Consider the following 25,637-nt stretch of genomic DNA (forward strand, 5'->3'; position numbering starts at 1 on the left):
CAGAACTGAATCCTGTTTGATGAAGCTTGGAAAAGCGCCTTGTGTACTTTTAGTGCTTGGAGGTCCTTGAAAGCACTGTGAATCTTTAAGTCATTATTTTAAACGTGCATTATATACTGTATAATAATACATTTAGGTTAAAGATAAAAAGTGCTACTAAAGGATAGATTTCATTAATTTGCAGAGTATACGTAGTGCCAACATTTTGTATAACTGTCCATTAAAAGCACGCACTCCAGCGCTCAGCTTGGAACACACTTACAGTACCTCGCAAAAAGAAAATATCTTGTCAACAGGAAGCTGATTCCATCGATTAACGGCTTCCAATCAGTCTTTACATTTGCCAAGTAACCAATTGCACACATTTACATTTCTTTGGGGATTCAGACACACTGACAAGAAAGCGTATTCTTTTTAGCCGTCTGCCCCTCCCTCCGGAACGCGGCCCAGAAGGCCCCCTGGCTCCTCGGCTCAATCAATCATTCAAGCAGCTCAGGAATCTAAATTGTGGAAATTAACTTCTGTTCTTTAGCTGAGAAGCTAGCATTACAGTAAAATGGCGTCTGTTAAAACATTCATCATGGACAACGAACTTTAGGGATAACTTACGGACGGTCCCTGAAAATTGCGGACGGGCGGTCACGCTAGCCCTAGGGGTGTGCGAGGAGGTGGGGGCCGGTGTGATCCACTGAAACATTTACTATTCCTGTCTGTTTTTCCACAGCCAGGGTTCGGTGGAAACAGTGCTGCAAATTATCTTCGACACCTCCACCTCTCCCGCGCCCACTGCTGAGGAAATTGCCAAAGCGATCGGAGACTTCATCCTAAGTAACAATAACATGCTGGCGGGCCTTCCTGTGGATCCCAACAGCATAACCGTTGACGGTGAGTACAGAAACCCCTGGCCAGGGGAAGTACGTGCTATACAAACACCATGACAATACGACACAAGCACCACGCCAGAGGTAGTAAGCGCTATAGAAACACAATTACAATACGAAACAAACACCACGTCAGAGGTAGTAAGCGCTATACAAACACAATTACAGCGCAACACAAACACCTCGTCAGGGGTAGTACGAACTATACAAACACAATACAACACAAACACCTCGTCAGGGGTAGTAAGCGCTATACAAACACAATACAACACAAACACCTCATCAGGGGTAGTAAGCACTATACAAACACAATACAACACAAACACCTCATCAGGGGTAGTAAGCGCTATACAAACACAATACAACACAAACACCTCATCAGGGGTAGTAAGCACTATACAAACACAATACAACACAAACACCTCATCAGGTGTAGTAAGCGCTATCCAAACACAATGACAATACGTCACAAACACCATGCCAGAGGTAGTAAGCGCTACAGAAACACAATTACAGCAAAACACAAACACCACGTCAGAGGTAGTAAGCGCTATAGAAACACAATACAACACAAACACCTCATCAGGGGTAGTAAGCGCTATAAAAACACAAATACAATACGACACAAACACCACGTCAGAGGTAGTAAGCGCTATAGAAACACAATTACAGCTAAACACAAACACCTCGTCAGGGGTAGTAAGCGCTATACAAACACAATACAACACAAACACCTCATCAGGGGTAGTAAGCACTATACAAACACAATACAACACAAACACCTCATCAGGGGTAGTAAGCGCTATACAACACAAACACCTCATCAGGGGTAGTAAGCGCTATACAAACACAATTACAATACGACACAAACACCACGTCAGAGGCAGTAAGTGCTATAGAAACACAATTACAGCAACACAAACACCTCGTCAGGGGTAGTAAGCGCTATACAAACACAATTACAATACGACACAAACACCACATCAGAGGCAGTAAGCGCTATAGAAACACAATTACAGCAAAACACAAACACATCGTCAGGGGTAGTAAGCGCTATACAAACACAATTACAATATGACACAAACACCTCGTCAGGGGTGGTAAGCGCTATACAAACACAATACAACACAAACACCTCATCAGGGGTAGTAAGCGCTATACAAACACAATTACAATACAACACAAACACCACGTCAGAGGCAGTAAGCGCTATAGAAACACAATTACAGCAAAACACAAACACCACGTCAGGGGTAGTAAGCGCTATAGAAACACAATTACAGCAAAACACAAACACCACGTCAGAGGTAGTAAGCGCTATACAAACACAATTATAATATGACACAAACACCTCGTCAGGGGTACTAAGCGCTATACAAACACAATACAACACAAACACCTCATCAGGGGTAGTAAGCGCTATACAAACACAATTACAATACGACACAAACACCACGTCAGAGGCAGTAAGCGCTATAGAAACACAATTACAGCAAAACACAAACACCACGTCAGGGGTAGTAAGCGCTATAGAAACACAATTACAGCAAAGCACAGACACCTCGTCAGGGGTAGTAAGCGCTATAGAAACACAATTACAGTAAAACACAAACACCACGTCAGAGGTAGTAAGCGCTATAGAAACACAATTACAGCAAAACACAAACACCATGTCAGAGGTAGTAAGCGCTATAGAAACACAATTACAGCAAAACACAAACACCTCATCAGGGGTAGTAAGCGCTATACAAACACAATTACAATATGACACAAACACCTCGTCAGGGGTAGTAAGCGCTATACAAACACAAATACAATACAACACAAACACCTCATCAGGGTAGTAAGCGCTATACAAACACAATTACAATGTAACACAGACACCACGTCACGGGTAGTAAGAACTATACAAACACCATTACAATACGACACAAACAGCTCATCAGGGGTATTAAGCGCTATACAAACACTATTACAATACAACACAAACACCTCGTCACGGGTAGTAAGAACTATACAAACACAATTACAATACAACACAAACACCTCGTCACGGGTAGTAAGAACTATACAAACACAATTACATTGTAACACAAACACCTCATCAGGGATAGTAAGCGCTATTCAAACACAAATGCAATACAACACAAACAGCTCATCAGGGGTAGTAAGTGCTATACAAATATAAATACAATGGAACACAAACACCTCGTCAGGGATGGTAAGCGCTATACAAACACAATTACAGTACAACACAAATACCTCGTCAGGGGTAGTAAGCGCTATACAGATACGAATACAATGAAATACAAACACCTAGGCAGGGGTGGTAAGCGCTATACAAACACAATTACAATACAACACAAATACCTCGTCACGGGTAGTAAGCGCTATACAGACACAAATACAATACAACACAAACACCTCATCAGGGGTAGTAAGCGCTATACAAACACAATTACAATGTAACACAGACACCTCGTCACGGGTAGTAAGAACAATACAAACACCATTACAATACGACACAAACAGCTCATCAGGGGTATTAAGCGCTATACAAACACAATTACAATACAACACAAACACCTCGTCACGGGTAGTAAGAACTATACAAACACAATTACAATACAACACAAACACCTCGTCACGGGTAGTAAAAACTATACAAACACAATTACATTGTAACACAAACACCTCATCAGGGATAGTAAGCGCTATTCAAACACAAATGCAATACTACACAAACAGCTCATCAGGGGTAGTAAGTGCTATACAAACATAAATACAATGGAACACAAACACCTCGTCAGGGATGGTAAGCGCTATACAAACACAATTACAATGTAACACGGACACCTCGTCATGGGTAGTAAGAACTATACAAACACAATTACAATATGACACAAACACCTCGTCAGGGGTAGTAAGCGCTATACAAACACAAATATAATACAACACAAACACCTCATCAGGGGTAGTAAGCGCTATACAAACACAATTACAATGTAACACAGACACCACGTCACGGGTAGTAAGAACTATACAAACACCATTACAATACGACACAAACAGCTCATCAGGGGTATTAAGCGCTATACAAACACAATTACAATACAACACAAACACCTCGTCACGGGTAGTAAGAACTATACAAACACAATTACAATACAACACAAACACCTCGTCACGGGTAGTAAGAACTATACAAACACAATTACATTGTAACACAAACACCTCATCAGGGATAGTAAGCGCTATTCAAACACAAATGCAATACAACACAAACAGCTCATCAGGGGTAGTAAGTGCTATACAAACATAAATACAATGGAACACAAACACCTCGTCAGGGATGGTAAGCGCTATACAAACACAATTACAGTACAACACAAATACCTCGTCAGGGGTAGTAAGCGCTATACAGATACGAATACAATGAAATACAAACACCCAGGCAGGGGTGGTAAGCGCTATACAAACACAATTACAATACAAAACAAATACCTCGTATGGGGTAGTAAACACTATACAGACACGATTACAATGCAACACAAACACCTTGGCAGGGGTGGTAAGCGCTATACAAACACAATTACAATAGGACACAAACACCTCGTCAGGGGTAGTAAGCGCTATACAAACACAAATACAATACAACACAAACACCTCATCAGGGGTAGTAAGCGCTATACAAACACAATTACAATGTAACACAGACACCACGTCACGGGTAGTAAGAACTATACATACACCATTACAATACGACACAAACAGCTCATCAGGGGTATTAAGCGCTATACAAACACAATTACAATACAACACAAACACCTTGTCCCGGGTAGTAAGAACTATACAAACACAATTACAATACAACACAAACACCTCGTCACGGGTAATAAGAACTATACAAACACAATTACATTGTAACACAAACACCTCATCAGGGATAGTAAGCGCTATTCAAACACAAATGCAATACAACACAAACAGCTCATCAGGGGTAGTAAGTGCTATACAAATATAAATACAATGGAACACAAACACCTCGTCAGGGATGGTAAGCGCTATACAAACACAATTACAGTACAGCACAAATACCTCGTCAGGGGTAGTAAGCGCTATACAGATACGAATACAATGAAATACAAACACCTAGGCAGGGGTAGTAAGTGCTATACAAACACAATTACAATACAACACAAATACCTCGTATGGGGTAGTAAACACTATACAGACACGATTACAATGCAACACAAACACCTTGGCAGGGGTGGTAAGCGCTATACAAACACAATTACAATACAACACAAATACCTCGTCACGGGTAGTAAGCGCTATACAGACACAAATACAATGCAACACAAACGCCTCGTCAGGAGAAGCAAGCGCTATACAAACACAATTATAATACAACAAACACCTCGTCAGGGGTAGTAAGCGCTATACAAACACAATTACAATATGACACAAACACCTCGTATGGGGTAGTAAGCGCTATACAAACACAAATACAATACAACACAAACACCTCGTCAGGGGTAGTAAGCGCTATACAAACACAATTACAATGTAACACAGACACCTCGTCACGGGTAGTAAGAACTATACAAACACCATTACAATACGACACAAACAGCTCATCAGGGGTATTAAGCGCTATACAAACACAATTACAATACAACACAAACACCTCGTCACGGGTAGTAAGAACTATACAAACACAATTACAATACAACACAAACACCTCATCACGGGTAGTAAGAACTATACAAACACAATTACATTGTAACACAAACACCTCATCAGGGATAGTAAGCGCTATTCAAACACAAATGCAATACAACACAAACAGCTCATCAGGGGTAGTAAGTGCTATACAAACATAAATACAAGGGAACACAAACACCTCCTTAGGGATGGTAAGCGCTATACAAACACAATTACAGTACAACACAAATACCTCGTCAGGGGTAGTAAGCGCTATACAGATACGAATACAATGAAATACAAACACCTAGGCAGGGGTGGTAAGCGCTATACAAACACAATTACAATACAACACAAATACCTCGTATGGGGTAGGAAACACTATACAGACACGATTACAATGCAACACAAACACCTTGGCAGGGGTGGTAAACGCTATACAAACACAATTACAATACAACACAAATACCTCGTCACGGGTAGTAAGCGCTATACAGACACAAATACAATGCAACACAAACGCCTCGTCAGGAGAAGCAAGCGCTATACAAACACAATTATAATACAACAAACACCTCGTCAGGGGTAGTAAGCGCTATACAAACACAATTACAATACAACACAAACAGCTCATTGGTGATAGTAAGCACTATGTAAATGCAATTACAGTACAACACAAACACCTCGTGAGGGGTAGTAAGCCATATATAAATTCAATTACGATATTATCTAAACTCCTCGCAGAGGTAGTAAGTGCTATAAAACTGCCATTAGCAAACAACACAAAACTCCTTGTCATGGGTGCTAAGCGCTATATAAATTTGATGAGGGTTTGACAATGAAAGATGAAAATGTTATGTGCAATCCACACAGGTTAGACCATGCAGTTTTCTTTAGGATCAGGGTAGCAGTAACTGCACACTGGAGGACTTTGTATGGAGGACCTGCAGCAGGTGCTGCACCTGTTCAATTCAGGGCACATCGTCCTTTGTGTCGAGGACATGTAGCAGGTGCTGCACCTGTTCAATGCAGGACACATCACCCTTTGTCTGGAGGACCTGCAGCAGGTGCTGCACCGGTGCAATGCAGGGCGCATCACCCTATGTCTGGAGGAGCTGCAGCAGGCACTGCACCTGTTCAATGCAGGGCACTTCACCCTATGTCTGGAGGACCTGCAGCAGGCGCTGCACCTGTTCAATGCAGGGCACTTCACCCTATGTCTGGAGGACCTGCAGCAGGCGCTGCAACAGTTTAATGCAGGGCGCATCACCCTATGTCTGGAGGAGCTACAGCAGGCGCTGCACCTGTTCAATGCAGGGCACTTCACCCTATGTCTGGAGGACCTGCAGCAGGTGCTGCACCAGTTCAATGCAGAGCACATCACTCTTTGTCTGGAGGACCTACAGCAGGTGCTCCACCTGTTCAATGCAGGGCACACCACCCTTTGTCTGGTGGACCTGCAGCAGGTGCTGCACCGGTTCAATGAAGGGCACATCACCCTTTGTCTGGTGGACCTGCAGCAGGTACTTCTCTAGTGATTATGCCCCTTAATCTCCCTGTGTGTAACAAAATGAATGTGTACATCTGTAACACAACTGGTGCTCATGAAAAGAGCTCTCATACCTTCGGGTCGAGATTGCGCTATGCAAAACTTCAAAAAGTAAATAAAATAAATGTATATATGTCTGCAAATATGTGTATATGCATACAGAAAATGTTGTTTCCTGGTAACATTGAGCCCTCTAGCAACCACACTGCAGTACGAACAAGCATTGACAATGCCAGGAGGCTGGGCTTTAACAGAAGGTTGTATGGTATTGTCAAGCATTGCAAGTAGGTAGCATGGACATGGATATGTCCTTGTGTGGAAGGAAAGAACTGTAGAATAATATTGGTGTACATTAAAAGGTTGCACCGTCAAGCCAGCCCTTAAAATCCGTGTAGGTTAATGACGGCCGTCGTCCCATCTGTGCTGCTATCAGGTGAAAACACAATACATTTATGCAATCACACAACTCAACTTCTGCACAATCAAAACATGTACTCCTGGCTCCCAACATGTGGGTGGAGCAAATGCCACTCTCCTGGTGATTCTCACACAGTGGTTTGACGACAGCAATATTCAATCGGTGTCCTCAAGAAGACAGCCCTTTCCACTCTAGAAGCTGGACAATAGAGGAATGGACTTCAGCCAATCAGAACTCTGCACCAGTGTATGGCAGACTGCTTGCTTGACATAGATGCATCACATGGGAATGCTGACGAGGGGCACATGGCTGTGTTCATTCTCTCTGTATTAATGTAATCGACACACACTGCATTTTCATTTACAATTCCTGTCATGGAGAATGACCTATCGCTGATCTGAAGCATGTCTTCCCCTGGCCATAGTGTCCAACCCCTCCTGTGGTGCAGAGACCAACAGTTACGCTAATGCCCAGCATACCCCATCACTGTGGTGTCCGGACCCTCAAGGTGGAGCAGGGTTCATCGGTTTGTCAATGTAAAGGTGGCCCACGTCTTATCAGTTGCAGACACCTGCTGGAAGTAGGAACTATACGTTCACTAATGCACTGATCCCCCTTGGAGAATCGTGTTCAAAGCCCTCCCTGTGGAGCAAGAACCATAATTGTACCCCTACACTGGAAGACCCACAGTCATGGTGTCGAGGCCCTACTCTGCAGCAGGAGCACTTACTGCATACCATGCTGTATGTTGTGTCTGGCCCTCTGCTGCAGTGCAGGAGCAATTACTGCTTGAATGCATGTGACCCCTGGGTCATCCTGTGCAACACAGAATGGGGAACAGGAAAGCCAGATGCACTAATGCATGGCACTCTCTACGGCACCCTTTCCAAATCAACTGTATGAATGCACTGAGACATCCTATCCAAGGCCCTGCTGTGGGGCAGGAAGCACTGCTGCACTAATGCATGGGATCCCCTAGGTCTTAATGCCCAACTCCCAGCTATGGTGCAGGAAGCACTGCTGCACCAATGCATGTGACCCCCTGGGTCTTAATGCCCATCCCTTGCTCTGAGCAGGAAGCACTGCTACACTAATGCATGGCATCCCCTGGGTATTTGTGCTCAAGGTCCAGCTACAGAGAAGGAAGCACTGCTGCACAAATGCATGGGATCCCCTGGGTCTTCATGCCTTCTCCCTGCTGTGAGGATGAAACACTGCTCCACTAATGCATGGGATCCCCTGGGTCTTCATGCCCAATCCCCAGCTATGGTGCAGGAAGCACTGCTGCACTAATGCAAGGGACCCCTGGGTTTTCATGCCCATCCCCCAGCTATGGTGCAGGAAGCACTGCTGCACTAATGCAAGGGATTCCCTGGGTTTTCATGCCCATCCCCCAGCTATGGTGCAGGAAGCACTGCTGCACTAATGCATGGCATCCCCTGGGTCTTTGTGCCCAAGGTCCAGCTACAGAGCAGGAAGCACTGCTCCACTAATGCATGGGATCCCCTGGGTCTTCATGCCTTCCCCCTGCTGTTGAGCAGGAAGCACTGCTGCACTAATGCAAGGGATCCCCTGGGTGTTCATGCCCATCCCCTGCCCCTAGCAGGAAGCACTACTGCACTATTGCCTGGGATCCCCTGGGTCTTCATGCCCAACTACAGCTACAGAGCAGCAAGCACTGATACTAGTGCATGGCATCCCTGGGTCTTCATGCCTAACCCCCTGTTGTGGAGCAGGAAGCACTGCTGCACCAGTGCTTGGGACCCCTGTGTTTTCATGACCAACACCCTGCTGCAGGACAGGAAGCACTGCTGCACTAATGCATGGGACCCCTGGGTATTTATTCCCACCACACTGCAGTGGAGTAGGAAGCACTGCTGCACTAACGGATGGGATCCCCTGGGTCTTCATGCCCTGCCCCCTGCCGTGGAGCAGGAAGCACTGCTGCACCAGTGCTTGGGACCCCTGTGTTTTCATGACCAACACCCTGCTGCAGGACAGGAAGCACTGCTGCACCAATGCATGGGACCCCTGGGTCTTCATTCCCACCACACTACAGTTGTGTAGGAAGCACTGCTGCACTAATGGATGGGATCCCCTGGATCTTCATGCCCTGCCCCCTGCTGCAGGACAGGAAGCACTGCTGCACTAATGCATGGGACCCCTGGGTCTTCATTCCCACCACACTGCAGTGGTGTAGGAAGCACTGCTGCACTAATGGATGGGATCCCCTGGGTCTTCATGCCCTGCCCCCTGCCGTGGAGCAGGAAGCACTGTTGCACCAATGCATGGGACCCCTGGGCCTTCATTCCCACCACGCTGCAGTGGCGTAGGAAGCACTGCTGCACCAATGCATGGGACCCCTAGGTCTTCATGCGCATCCCCCTGCTGCAGAATGGGAAGCACTGCTGCACTAATGCATGGGATCCCTGGGTCATCATGCCCTACCCTATGCCGTAGAGCAGTAAGCACTGCTGCATTAATACACAGGACCCTTGTGTTTTCATGCGCATCCCCCTGCTGCAGAGCAGGAAGCACTGCTGCACCAATGTATGGGACCCCTGGGCCTTCATTCCCACCACCCTGCAGTGGCGTAGGAAGCACTGCTGCACTAATGCATGGAATCCTATGGGTCTTCATGCCTTCCCCCTGCTGCAGGGCAGGAAGCACTGCTGCACCAATGCATGGGACCCCTAGGTCCTAATGCGCATCCCCCTGCTGCAGAGCTGGAAGCACTGCTGCACTAATGCATGGGATCCCATGGGTCTTCATACCCTGCCCTATGCCGTAGAGCAGTAAGCACTGCTGCACTAATACACAGGACCCCTGTGTTTTCATGCGCATTCCCCTGCTGCAGAGCAGGAAGCACTGCTGCACTAATGCATGAGATCTCCTGGGTCTTTATGCCTAACCCACTGTTGTGGGGGCAGGAAGCACTGCTTCACCAATGCATGGGATCCCTGGGTCTTCATGCCCATCCCCCTGCAGTGGAGTAGGGAGCACTGCTGCACCAATGCATGGGATCCCTGGGTCTTCATGCCCATCCCCCTGCTGCAGAGCAGGAAGCACTGCTGCACTAATGCATGAGATCTCCTGGGTCTTTATGCCTAACCCACTGTTGTGGAGCAGGAAGCACTGCTGCACTAATGCATGGGATCCCTGGGTCTTCATGCCCACCCCCTGCAGTGGAGTAGGGAGCAGTGCTGCACCAATGCATGGAACCCCTGGGTTTTCATCCCCAACCCCCTGCTGCAGGGCAAGAAGAACTGCTGCACTAATGCATGGGATCCCCTGGGTCTTGAAAAAGAGAGAAGGGTGACAGAGTGCACACCGGTTTCTTCTAATTTTCATAATAACGATTGTTCTAATTTAAATCCGTTCGCATGCAAGCCCGGAAGTGTGGTGTGCCCTAAACCACGTACTTGTGTGAACACTTCGGAATTGGGGCAAAGTCACACCCCAATGCCGGACGCACAGCTTATTTCTAATTTCATAACACAGATGCCACAAGTTAGTCCAATTTCACCAATTTGTATTCCAATTTCATCCAAAGTTTTTCATTTTTCATTATTTTCCTCTTGTCACATGAGGGGCGGCTTACGTTTTTAAACGTTTGCTGTGGTGCAGGAATCATCAATGCACTAATGCACTGAGACCTCCTGAGTCAACCTATCATACCCCTGCTACGGAGCAGGAAGCACTGCTGCACCGATGCATTGGACCCCTGGATCTTTATGCCTAGCCCCCTGCTGTGAGCAGGAATCACTGTTGCACTAATGCATGGGATCCTATGGGTCTTCATGCCTTCCCCTTGTAGTGGAGCAGGAAGCACTGCTGCACCAATGCATGGGACCCCTGGGTCTTCATGCACATCCCCCTGCTGCAGAGCAGGAAGCACTGCTGCACTTATGCATGGACCCCTGGGTCTTCATGCCTAACCCCCTGTTGTGGACCAGGACGCACTGCTGCACCAATGCATGGGAACCCTGGGTCTTCATGCGCATCCCCCTGCTGCAAAGCTGGATGCACTATTGCACCAATGCATGGGATCCCTGGGTGTTCATGCCCATCCCCATGTAGTGGAGTAGGAAGCACTGCTGCACCAATGCATAGGACCCCTGGGTTTTCATCCCCAACCCCCTGCTGCAGGGCAGGAAGCCCTGCTGAACTAATGCATGGGATCCCCTGGGTCTTCACACCTTCTCCCTGCTGTGAGGAGGAAGCACTGCTGCACTAATGCATGGGATCCCCTGGGTCTTCATGCCCAATCCCCAGCTATGGTGCAGGAAGCACTGCTGCACTAATGCAAGGGATTCCCTGGGTTTTCATGCCCATCCCCCAGCTATGGTGCAGGAAGCACTGCTGCACTAATGCATGGCATCCCCTGGGTCTTTGTGCCCAAGGTCCAGCTACAGAGCAGGAAGCACTGCTCCACTAATGCATGGGATCCCCTGGGTCTTCATGCCTTCCCCCTGCTGTTGAGCAGGAAGCACTGCTGCACTAATGCAAGGGATCCCCTGGGTCTTCATGCCCATCCCCTGCCCCTAGCAGGAAGCACTACTGCACTATTGCCTGGGATCCCCTGGGTCTTCATGCCCAACTACAGCTACAGAGCAGCAAGCACTGATACTAGTGCATGGCATCCCTGGGTCTTCATGCCTAACCCCCTGTTGTGGAGCAGGAAGCACTGCTGCACCAGTGCTTGGGACCCCTGTGTTTTCATGACCAACACCCTGCTGCAGGACAGGAAGCACTGCTGCACTAATGCATGGGACCCCTGGGTCTTTATTCCCACCACACTGCAGTGGAGTAGGAAGCACTGCTGCACTAACGGATGGGATCCCCTGGGTCTTCATGCCCTGCCCCCTGCCGTGGAGCAGGAAGCACTGCTGCACCAGTGCTTGGGACCCCTGTGTTTTCATGACCAACACCCTGCTGCAGGACAGGAAGCACTGCTGCACTAATGCATGGGACCCCTGGGTCTTCATGCCCTGCCCCCTGCCGTGGAGCAGGAAGCACTGCTGCACCAATGCATGGGACCCCTGGGTCTTCATTCCCACCACACTACAGTTGTGTAGGAAGCACTGCTGCACTAATGGATGGGATCCCCTGGATCTTCATGCCCTGCCCCCTGCTGCAGGACAGGAAGCACTGCTGCACTAATGCATGGGACCCCTGGGTCTTCATTCCCACCACACTGCAATGGAGTAGGAAGCACTGCTGCACTAATGGATGGGATCCCCTGGGTCTTCATGCCCTGCCCCCTGCCGTGGAGCAGGAAGCACTGCTGCACCAATGCATGGGACCCCTAGGTCTTCATGCGCATCCCCCTGCTGCAGAATGGGAAGCACTGCTGCACTAATGCATGGGATCCCTGGGTCATCATGCCCTACCCTATGCCGTAGAGCAGTAAGCACTGCTGCATTAATACACAGGACCCTTGTGTTTTCATGCGCATCCCCCTGCTGCAGAGCAGGAAGCACTGCTGCACCAATGTATGGGACCCCTGGGCCTTCATTCCCACCACCCTGCAGTGGCGTAGGAAGCACTGCTGCACTAATGCATGGAATCCTATGGGTCTTCATGCCTTCCCCCTGCTGCAGGGCAGGAAGCACTGCTGCACCAATGCATGGGACCCCTAGGTCTTCATGCGCATGCCCCTGCTGCAAAGCAGGAAGCACTGCTGCACCAATGCATGGGACCCCTAGGTCCTAATGCGCATCCCCCTGCTGCAGAGCTGGAAGCACTGCTGCACTAATGCATGGGATCCCATGGGTCTTCATACCCTGCCCTATGCCGTAGAGCAGTAAGCACTGCTGCACTAATACACAGGACCCCTGTGTTTTCATGCGCATTCCCCTGCTGCAGAGCAGGAAGCACTGCTGCACTAATGCATGAGATCTCCTGGGTCTTTATGCCTAACCCACTGTTGTGGGGGCAGGAAGCACTGCTTCACCAATGCATGGGATCCCTGGGTCTTCATGCCCATCCCCCTGCAGTGGAGTAGGGAGCACTGCTGCACCAATGCATGGGATCCCTGGGTCTTCATGCCCATCCCCCTGCTGCAGAGCAGGAAGCACTGCTGCACTAATGCATGAGATCTCCTGGGTCTTTATGCCTAACCCACTGTTGTGGAGCAGGAAGCACTGCTGCACTAATGCATGGGATCCCTGGGTCTTCATGCCCACCCCCTGCAGTGGAGTAGGGAGCAGTGCTGCACCAATGCATGGAACCCCTGGGTTTTCATCCCCAACCCCCTGCTGCAGGGCAAGAAGAACTGCTGCACTAATGCATGGGATCCCCTGGGTCTTGAAAAAGAGAGAAGGGTGACAGAGTGCACACCGGTTTCTTCTAATTTTCATAATAACGATTGTTCTAATTTAAATCCGTTCGCATGCAAGCCCGGAAGTGTGGTGTGCCCTAAACCACGTACTTGTGTGAACACTTCGGAATTGGGGCAAAGTCACACCCCAATGCCGGACGCACAGCTTATTTCTAATTTCATAACACAGATGCCACAAGTTAGTCCAATTTCACCAATTTGTATTCCAATTTCATCCAAAGTTTTTCATTTTTCATTATTTTCCTCTTGTCACATGAGGGGCGGCTTACGTTTTTAAACGTTTGCTGTGGTGCAGGAATCATCAATGCACTAATGCACTGAGACCTCCTGAGTCAACCTATCATACCCCTGCTACGGAGCAGGAAGCACTGCTGCACCGATGCATTGGACCCCTGGATCTTTATGCCTAGCCCCCTGCTGTGAGCAGGAATCACTGTTGCACTAATGCATGGGATCCTATGGGTCTTCATGCCTTCCCCTTGTAGTGGAGCAGGAAGCACTGCTGCACCAATGCATGGGACCCCTGGGTCTTCATGCACATCCCCCTGCTGCAGAGCAGGAAGCACTGCTGCACTTATGCATGGACCCCTGGGTCTTCATGCCTAACCCCCTGTTGTGGACCAGGACGCACTGCTGCACCAATGCATGGGAACCCTGGGTCTTCATGCGCATCCCCCTGCTGCAAAGCTGGATGCACTATTGCACCAATGCATGGGATCCCTGGGTGTTCATGCCCATCCCCATGTAGTGGAGTAGGAAGCACTGCTGCACCAATGCATAGGACCCCTGGGTTTTCATCCCCAACCCCCTGCTGCAGGGCAGGAAGCCCTGCTGAACTAATGCATGGGATCCCCTGGGTCTTCACACCTTCTCCCTGCTGTGAGGAGGAAGCACTGCTGCACTAATGCATGGGATCCCCTGGGTCTTCACAACTTCTCCCTGCTGTGAGGAGGAAGCACGGCTGCACTAATGCATGGAATCCCCTGGGTCTTCACACCTTCTCCCTGCTGTGAGGAGGAAGCACTGCTCCACTAATGCATGGGATCCCCTGGGTCTTCATGCCTTCCCCCTGCTGTTGAGCAGGACGCACTGCTGCACCAATGCATGGGACCCCTGGGTCTTCATTCCCACCACCCATGAGGGGCGGCTTACGTTTTCAAACGTTTGCTGTGGTGCAGGAATCATCAATGCACTAATGCACTGAGACCTCCTGAGTCAACCTATCATACTCCTGCTACGGAGCAGGAAGCACTGCTGCACCGATGCATTGGACCCCTGGGTTGTCATGTCTTCCCCCTGCTGCAGAGCAGGAAGTACTGCTGCACGGGACACCTGGGTCTTCATGCCTATCCCCCTGCTGTGAGCAGGAAGCACTGCTGCACTAATGCATGGGATCCTATGGGTCTTCATGCCTTCCCCTTGTTGTAGAGCAGGAAGCACTGCTGCACTAATGCATGGGACCCCTGGGTATTCATGTCCATTACCCTGCTGTGAGCAGGAAGCACTGCTGCACTAATGCATGGGAGCCTATGGGTCTTCATGCCTTCCCCCCTATTGTGGAGCAGGAAGCACTGCTGCACTTATGCATGGGACCCCTGGATCTTCATGCCTAACCCCCTGCTGTGAGCAGGAATCACTGTTGCACTAATGCATGGGATCCTATGGGTCTGCATGCCTTCCCCTTGTTGTGGAGCAGGAAGCAATGCTACACCAATGCATGGGACCCCTGGGTCTTCATGCACATCCCCCTGCTGCAGAGCAGGAAGCACTGCTGCACTAATGCATGTGATCCCTGGGTCTTCATGCCCTGCCCTAAGCCATAGAGCAGTAAGCACTGCTGCACTTATGCATGGACCCCTGCGTCTTCATGCCTAACCCCCTGTTGTGGACCAGGAAGCACTGCTGCACCAATGCATGGGAACCCTGGGTCTTCATGTGCATCCCCCTGCTGCAGAGCTGGATGCACTGCTGCACTAATGCATGGGATCCCATGGGTCTTCATGTCCGGCCCTATGCTATAGAGCAGTAAGCACTGCTGCACTAATACACAGTACCCCTGGGTTTTCATGCACATCCCCCTGCTGCAGAGCAGGAAGCACTGCTGCACAAATGCATGGGATCCCCTGGGTCTTTATGCCTAACCCCCTGTTGTGGAGCAGGAAGCACTGCTGCACCAATGCATGGGAACCCTGGGTCTTCAAGCTCATCCCCATGCAGTGGAGTAGGAAGCACTGCTGCACCAATGCATAGGACCCCTGGGTTTTCATCCCCAACCCCCTGCTCCAGGGCGGGAAGCCCTGCTGCACCAATGCATGGGACCCCTGGGTCTTCATGCACATCCCCCTGCTGCAAAGCAGGAAGCAGTGCTGCACTAATGCATGGGATTCCCTGGGTCTTCACACCTTCTCCCTGCTGTGAGGAGGAAGCACTGCTGCACTAATGCATGGGATCCCCTGGGTCTTCACACCTTCTCCCTGCTGTGAGGAGGAAGCACTGCTGCACTAATGCATGGAATCCCCTGGGTCTTCACACCTTCTCCCTGCTGTGAGGAGGAAGCACTGCTGCACTAATGCATGGGATCTCCTGGGTCTTCATGCCCCCCTGCTGCAAAGCAGGAAGCAGTGCTGCACTAATGCATGGGATTCCCTGGGTCTTCACACCTTCTCCCTGCTGTGAGGAGGAAGCACTGCTGCACTAATGCATGGGATCCCCTGGGTCTTCATGCCTTCCCCCTCCTGTTGAGCAGGACGCACTGCTGCACTAATGGATGAGACAGCTGGGATTTCATGCCTTCCCCCTGCTGTTGACGCACTGCTGGACTAAAGAGTGCTGCAATTGAAGCCATGTCCCTGGTGGAATGCATTCTCATTCTTCCCTGGAGAGGACGCTTGGCTTTGGCATGACAGAAAGAAATACAGAGAGCCACTGAGCTATCTCCTGTTTTGACAGGGCATGACCTTTTCGTGGTTGACCAAACAACACAAATAGCTCTTCTAATGTGTGTATGTCTTTTGTCTTGTCTATATAGAATATGAGACATCTACGCAAGTCTAGAGAATGTAAGAATCTTTCTTATGTTGGAAATAAGACCATTGCTGTAGGAGATAGGGAATGAGGTGCTCAGGGTGGCGTGTTTCCAATAAACCCTTAATCAGGAACAGTTCATCTGAGAGGAAGAACTCAAGATCCACATATATTGCTTTAGAAAGACTGCCAGGCAAGCACCTAGGTCATTGGAGAAGGTGCAAGACTCAATAGTGCTGTGCAAAAACCCTGCCACAGCTGACGGCGGACAGGCAGAGGGCCTCAGATCCCACCTCCCGCAGTGAACCACCACGCAGAGGCAACCCACTCAAGCTCAACGTTGACACAGGGTACGATAGAACGTCACAAGACTCCCTTGTCCCCCCCCCATGGCACACATCCCTTAGGATGATCCACACCCTTCAAACCATGCACCATCTGGTGCAGAACCCCGTATGGATGGCACAACTACAGACCGGTGTCTGCACAAAGATCAGAGAGGCCAAGTCACTGGTGAATGCCACACTATACAAAAATCCAGTAACAAAACATACATTCATTTATAAAGCTCATCATTAAAATCTTGAACTCTCCAATTTGGCATATTTTACCCTCCAGGGTAACAGAGAACTATCAATGGATGTGAAGGATGGGATTAGACATCATTTCTTTTTATGTTAGAAGCTGCTAAAAAGATCTAAACATAAAATCGTCCCCAGAATGCTTCCAGCTTCCCTCCCGAGCTGCTCAACTCTGCTGATGGCGCAAGCAGTGCTGAATGTGTAAACAATTAAGTACTAGGAACTCTGTTTTTCCACAGGGGTGCACTGCTGCTGGCACCACCCACAGCTCATGCCACTGCTGCAGCATGCTAAATGCCAGCATTACCTACTAATGATCACATTCCAACAAGGGGGACATTGTGGACTATTGGAGGCCATCCCACACTGTAGGGGTGGACCGGACGAGCTGATTTCAAATAGTTACACACTCCACTGATGCACTCTCCTAAACAAAATAGCCACACAGCGCCCCCATGCTGCGGACTCTTACATGTGCTAGTGTTCAGAAATAAGTACCGGTGTTGAGCACCGGCAAACACCAGCATAAATGAAGCACTGGGTGCAAGCATGGGTGGAGAGCCCTGACCCAGACTGCATACTACTGTGAACAAGCTTTGACTGTGTGACAGTAAACAGAGGCTACACTCTGTTGTGAACACATTCTGATTGTGTTTTAAAGAGGTTATTTCACAATGTAGGTCCAGTGAGGCTTCACTCTGCCGTGAACATGCTCTGATTGTGTGACAGTAAACAGAGGCTACACTTTGTTGTGAACACATTCTCATTGTGTGACAGTAGCAGCTGACTAACACTTCAGGCCTCCTAGATTGCACTCTGCTGCGACCAATTTCTAATTGTGTGACAATGGAGGACAACCCACTGTACAAAGGAAGGGGCCTGTCCTCTGCTGTGACAAAGTTCTGCTAGTGTGACAGTAAAGGTGATAAAGGTGAACTATAGAGTTTGCACTCTGCAGTGACAAACCTCTGATTGTGTGACAGGTAAGGTGACTAGGCTACAGAGGCTGCTCTCTGCTGTGACCGACCTCTAATAGTGTGAAACTTACACTGTTGGTTCCCAGGACTGCACTCTGCTGTGAAGTAGGACAAATTGTCTGAGAATAAAAGTGAGTTTACAATGCAGTGACATTTAGGTACATCCGGCTTTGAACAAGTTCTGATTGAGTTTCAGAGTCGTTTAATCCTCACACTAGCCCATGAGGGTATTTACACTCACAAAGGCTCGAAGACAAACTTCCTTTCTGCTTGTATAATATTTCTGTCATGCTATCGGCTAATGAAACAAAATGTAAGGGGATTAAAAATAATCAGAATACATATTTGTGTTTATTAGTCAGTTAGTTCACACATAAAGCACTCTTTCCAAAATTGACTGTTTGTGGCCAAGTTTAACAGCTGTGAATCTTAATTATTATTCCTATCTAAATCATCCCACTACAGGTGTACCCTATATTGTCCCTACAACTGCCCCAACAACTACAACAGCCTCAAGTACAGCAGTCACAACATCTGGAGCCACGGGCGGTACTACAGCTTCAACAACCTCAGGAACAACTAGTGGAACCATAGTAGCTTCAACCACTAAAACAACAGCTGCAACGACTGCAGCAACAACTGCTGCTACAACTGCAGAAACAACAACTGCAACAACAGCTGCATCGACTGCCGCAACAACGGCTGCAACAACAGCTGAAACAACAGAAGAAACAACTGCAGCTACAACACCTGCCACAACTGCCGGAACAACAGCAGAAACAACAGCTGCAACAACTGCAGCTACAACACCTGCCACAACAACAGCAAAAACAACAGCTGCAACAACTGCAGAAACAACAGCTGCAACAACAGCTGCAACAACTGCAGCTACAACATCTGGAGCCACGGGCGGTACTACAGATTCAACAACCTCAGGAACAACTAGTGGAACCATAGTGGCTTCAACCACTGAAACAACAGCTGGAACAACAACCACAGCGATGGGAACCACTGGAGAGAGCATAGCTACATCCAGTGCAGCAACAGAGACTAGTGGGAGCTCGACGCCACCACAGGCACCCACCACAGCCACCTCAGGACCCACATCTGTATCTGTTGCAACAATGGGGGCCAGTGGGAGCTCAACGCCATCACAGGCACACACCACAGCCACCTCAGGACCCACATCTGTATCTGTTGCAACAATGGGGGCCAGTGGGAGCTCTACGCCATCACAGGCACCCACCACAGCCACCTCAGGACCCACATCTGTATCTGTTGCAACAATGGGGGCCAGTGGGAGCTCTACGCCATCACAGGCACCCACCACAGTCCCTTCAGGGCCCACATCTCAGTCAACCACCACCGCCATCTCAGGGCCCACATCTGCATCCAGTGGAACAACTGGGGCTGGAGGAAGCTCGACGGTGTCACAGGCACCCACAACAGCCACAGTACCTTCTTCTGAGACAACAGTGCCCTTTCCATGCAATGATGTTGGAGCCCACATAGTGAAGTTCAAAGTTATTAACCTAAATTATACATCAGGCATGAGCGATGTGACCTCTTCAGATTTCCAAAGCATCAGAAGCATCACAGAACCCAAGGTAAGCTTCTCTCTTTCCCGCTTGTTTTACTGTCATTTCCCTCCCAATATTCTCTTCACATTATATTTCTCCCACTGCTCTACCTTTTTCCTTCCTTTTGTCACATGGAAGTGCACACATTCCTTTTTCTCACTCCCTGTACTTTTTCAGTCTACATTCCAAATCTCTGCATACTCTCTCCTGTCAGTCTATCATGCTCTCTCTTCTACCGTCTAATCTTCCTCATAGTCTTTACATATTTTCCTTCTCTATTTTATTCTGTCCCACATTTCCTCCAGCTCACCTCACTTTCCCCCCTTTCTTTTCACCCCAATTCCATCTCAGAGTCTCCCTATATTTTCTGTGTCTCCTAATTCTCTGTCTCACCAGGCACTCTCCCAGTGTTTCCCAAATTCTTTCCATCTCTCATCTTATTTCCCAATCTTCTCCCTTCTTACTCCCCCTCACTGTCCCAATCCCACCTGTTTTTTCTTTCCTTTTAATGTCCCAATCCCACATACTATTTTAATCTCATCTCTCTGTCCCTGTCTGTCACCTTACACCAATAATCTCTCCTCCCACTTTGCCTGCCCACCGCCTGATCTATTTATCACTTCATTCACGTTCCCTCTCTCCCCAACCCCACCTCTGCCCTCACTGTGTTGTCTCTATGCATTGATTGGCCCACCTTTCTATTGGTGAATTATATGTTCCAATCTTTTTTCATCTTCTTCACCCGCTTCCGTTCACAAGAACCCTCTCCACATTAGACCCAGACACTAGTAGTCACGAGGGAGGGTAGGTGCAACCCACGACACTCTCTGCAGCCAATGAGTGATCTCCCAGGTGTTTCTCTGCTGTTATGAGGAGCAGAGACAGGAAGCCCTTTATGCTCTGCCCCCATCCAGGGGATACCAGCAAGGAATATCTGCCCCTACAATCCGTTCCTTCCCCCCACTTCTCAAGCAAATGCAATTCCAAGGTCTAAGCCGGTCACAGAGAAGTGACCATAGGGCACCAGTGGTAGTGTGCAGGCAGTTGCCTTTGTGGAAGTGAATGTAAAAGTGGGCACTGAGGAGCCTGCAATGGGATAGTACAGGAAGATAATGTGAATGTCCAAACCAAGTTTAAGGGGCCGATCATGATGTTGGTCTGAAAGCCTCCGACCGCTAGTCAGAAGCTTTTTGACCTCGGTCGGAGGCTTTTTGACCAACTCGGTCGTGGTCCAACTGTCCAATTATGATGTCGGCGGTCAGAACATAAATTGGTCAGTCATTCCGACTCAGTTCAGACCAGTCTTCCAACCGGTCCGAAACGCACTGTAATTCCCTATGGACAGCGTTTCTGCTGTCGGGATTACAATGTCGGTTTCCCACAGCCTTTCTGTGCCTGCCTTTTCGGCATGTAAAAGCTGTTGGGCAGTGACTTTGGGGGCTCCTAGCAGGGCCCCCTTGCCTGCGTGGCCTACAGATGGTGGTCGAGGGGGTACCTAGGGTACCCCTCCTGTAAAACCCTGCACTGTGTGGCAGGCATCATGTGGTGCCTGCCACAGGATGCAGGGTTTTACACACACACCCATTTCTCTATAGGAGGCTGCATTACAGCCGGTTTACGGCCGTGATACAAGCTCCCATAGAGAACAGTGTGAATCCGACCGAACAGTGTTTGGACACATCGTAATTGGGTGGTCGGAACCACCGACCTCAGCTTGCTTGGTCCTGAGTCCAAGACGGTGTGTCCAACTCTGACCAACATCGTAATAAGCTCTTAAGTGTCAAGATATAACTTTATTAATAATATTAATCAAAAGATGACAAAATACTAGACTCAGAGGTTAAAAAAATCATACCAAACTCAAATGTGAATTACACATGGCCAAATACAAGAGGTGGGCGAGCAACTGAAAACTTCAGCAAGGCTCAAGCCAAATGCCTGGCTCTGGCTCAGCTTGAGGTCCTATTGGACCCGAGAGCCCAAAACAAGCCGAGCTTTCATGTGGCTTTGACCTGCCACCCACGCTCTAATAATGTGCCTATAATTAAGGAAAAAACATTATTCTTTGATGTAAAACATGAGAAGGGAAAGTGATACCTATCAAGTAGCTGAATGGCACAATCTGTAATCAGAAAAGATGGAATTTTTCTCGGCTTCCCCATTTGACCAAATAGTGTGATTCTGGGCATATATTCTATTTTACTGTGCTTTCTTTTCCTTATTAAACTTTTTAGCAGTTTAAAGTACGTGAGTTAATTATGCATGCTATGCAAGCACCTAGCTTGTGTCTGATTTAAATAGACTATAGTGTTGCTCATTGTACAACTCTAATCCACTTAGAGTGCACAACTAATTTACCTATTAATTCTCTAATGGCTTTGTTGTCAAGGGGGAAGTTGGACAGGCATGAATATTTTTATCTCATGTTTAAAAATTGTCACTTTTAATAAATAGCTCACAATGCAGTGATATAATCTAATGTATTAAGTTGAAACACTTGTGCATGACAAGTTTTTAATCATATTTTATATGATGTCTGTTGCATAGTTTATTTGCCAAACATTTTCAGCGCTCAGCTCGTGCATGGCTGTTCGAGCCCAGCTAGACTCTAGGCTCTGCTCTGGCTCGGTATTCAGACAGAATATCGAATCTAAAATAGCATCATACCAAAATATTGTGTCCAAAATATTGTGATATGTAACTATCGTCAGCAACAATATCATTGTTAAGAATATCAATTTTAAAGTAAGTAATATTGATTGTTAAAATATTGAAGTCATTAATATTGTTTACAAACATGTAGGGCCTGATTCGGATGTGGTTAGGAAGGCCTCCTAATGCATTTGCTCCATCCAAATTGGATTGGGAACGTGTCTTTCCAACCGACTCGGAAAGGTTTACGACCGACCGAGTACAATGCGAGTCAGGCGTTAGGAATATCCCAATCCAAACCTCACGGCATTTGGAATGATCGAGGCGTGCGAAGCAGAATCATACGTCTCTACGGGCGGCGTTTCTGAACGGCAAATATGGCGCTGGATTTGGACAGCCTTTCCGAATCGTGCCGTCTGATTCCAATCGGCAGTCGGAATCAGACTTTTGTGGCCCGTAGTGGGCCCCCTGCACCTCAAGCTTTCCCAATCAGGCCCGTTGGGGTACCCATGGGTCCCCCTTTACCAGCCATGCAGAGTGTGGCAGGCATCAGGGGGTGCCCACCACATGGTGCCCGATTTTCCCCTGCCACCCCTTTCTTCAGTGGGAGCCTATGCATTCGGTCGGAACAAAGGCTTCCATTGAAGTCATTGGGAGTCCAACCATATAGTATCTGTGAGCATCCGGATGCATCATACTCGGTCAGTTGGACTCTCCCGATCCGATTTGTTTGGAAACCATTCCCAAACCCATTCGGTTGAGAAGCTTTACAAACCCCATCAGAGTCGAGCCCATAGTTGTTTATAATATCGTTTGTTAATTATTGTTATGTATTTTAGTATTTTTGTTATATGTATATGATGTAAATATTTGTATAATTATTGTTTATGTTTTGTTAAATATTTGTTACATTTTTAGTAGTTAATAAATTTAAATTAATCACTTTTTAAGATATTTAGTGCCATAGCAGGTTGTGGGTTTATAGGGGTAAAGGGTGGGAAGTAATTTAATTATAAGACATTAATAAATATTTTGTCAAGAACAGTTTTTGTTTAATTGATAATTAATTATGTTAATTGTGCTAATAATTTTTATGTAATGCACATTTTATGTGCCGATTTTTGGGTTTATAGGAGTACAGGGTAGGAAGTAATTTATTTGTAATTAATTAATAATTAGTTGTTAATTATTATTAGGTAATTTATTGATAATTGATTATGTAAATTGTCTAATTGTTTTAGGTGCTAGTTGTGGGGTTTATAGGGGTAAAGGGTTGGAAGTGCATTTATTTAAATTAATTAGAAATGATTTGTTAAATAGTATTAATTATTAATTTGACAATTAATTATTTTATTTGTGCAATACATTTTTGTTAAGTTTAATTTTAGGTGCGGGTTGTGGGGTTTATAGGGGTAAAAGGGTGGGAATTTGAATAATTATAAGTAATTAATAGTTAGATTTTAAATAATAACATTTCTTTAATTGATAAATATTTATGTTAATTATGCAATTATTTTCTTTTTAGATTTTAGATGTGGGTTTTGGGCTTTGTAAGTGTATAGGGTGGGAAGTAAATACATTTTAAGTAAGTAATAATTTATTTTTTATTTATATTATTTATTACATTGGTAATTATGTTAACTGCATAGTTAGTTTTCTGGTTAATATTGTGTTGTGTGTTTTGTGGGGATATATTGTGAGAAGTATATACATTACAATTAATTAATAATTGATATTTAATTAATGATAATTAGTTTGTTGATAAGTATTTATATTAAGAGCGTAAATAATTTTCTTTTTAAAGTTAGGTTTTAGGTGCCTGTTGGTAGTTGTAGGTTTATGGGGTGGGAAGTAACTAAATTAAAATTATTTCATACATATTTTGTTGTTAATAAATAATTTCTAAATAAAAATCTGTATTTGTATGATTATTTTAATTTTATTTATAATAATATTTGTAGCTATTTGGGATATGTATTTATCATGTTTTTTTACATTATTTTTCATACTAAATATGTTTGAATTTATTTTCTATATATTTATATTATTCTTTATTTACTTTGTTTTTTTATAATATTTTATTGTTTTGAAGATAATTTATTTGTTTTGATGTTGCACTGACTGGAGTGGGAATACTAAATATTTACCACCCTGCAATCCAACACTTTGGCTACTGTTTGACTGACTGGAGTGGGAATATTCAATTGTATTCCTTTGCATTCCAACATTTTCCCTACTGTTATGCTCTTTGGAGTGGGAATAGTAAATTTTACCCCTCCGCAATCCGACACTTTCCCTCCTGTTGCAGTGATTGGAGTGGGGATAGCAGAAACCAGGAGGCCAGCGAAAGAAAAAGAATGGGACAGGCCAACCCAAACCAACAGGACCAAGTAGAGAGAGGGATGGCAGGAGCCGCTCTCCATCAGACTAGGAGAGACAAAGAAAGCAACCAACCTGTGCAACAAAGCAGTGCACAGCAAAAAAACATAGAGGGGACAACAAGAGAATGAAAATGCCTCACATCGACACACACAGGAGGAGGACCAAAGGCCGTCAAAACCACCTAAGAACCTCAAAAGGAAAAGAGGAAACCACCTCATCTGGAAATAAATTTGAAGGAATGGAGGGGAGGACAACAAAGTTCCAATCACCCCCACCGTTATGCCGAAGAAACAGCCACCAGAAACACAACCATGGCAGTAGGAAACTAGAAGACATTCAATCCCAATGTTTCAAACCGAGTAACCTGCAAACTGAACAGAACCAGAGGCAAACTCAACGAGGCACTGGGGAGAGAACAACCGGCAGCCAGAAAAAGCAAGGCTGCAGCCAGCACGGGCCAAGACAGAGGTTCCAGCCTGACTGCAGACGTAAGGATATGACTCGTAAATGACCTCTGTGAATACCAGAAGTCGTAAAGGTAAA

General features: G+C 46.8%; 1 protein-coding gene across 1 annotated transcript in view; it reads left to right on the forward strand.

Annotated features, from left to right (window-relative positions):
* The window catches only part of LOC146835416 (uncharacterized), a 165,029-nt gene that overhangs the window by 91,445 nt on the left and 47,947 nt on the right, over positions 1 to 25,637 (forward strand). Inside the window, exons 8-9 of the mRNA XM_085602978.1 lie at positions 725 to 885; positions 18,946 to 20,087. Of these exons, the coding sequence (XP_085459104.1) occupies positions 725 to 885; positions 18,946 to 20,087 (1,303 nt within the window). The remainder of the gene's footprint in view (positions 1 to 724; positions 886 to 18,945; positions 20,088 to 25,637) is intronic.

Source organism: Triturus cristatus, chromosome 4_2, assembly GCF_964204655.1.
Source record: "Triturus cristatus chromosome 4_2, aTriCri1.1, whole genome shotgun sequence".
Classification (NCBI taxonomy): domain Eukaryota; kingdom Metazoa; phylum Chordata; class Amphibia; order Caudata; family Salamandridae; genus Triturus; species Triturus cristatus.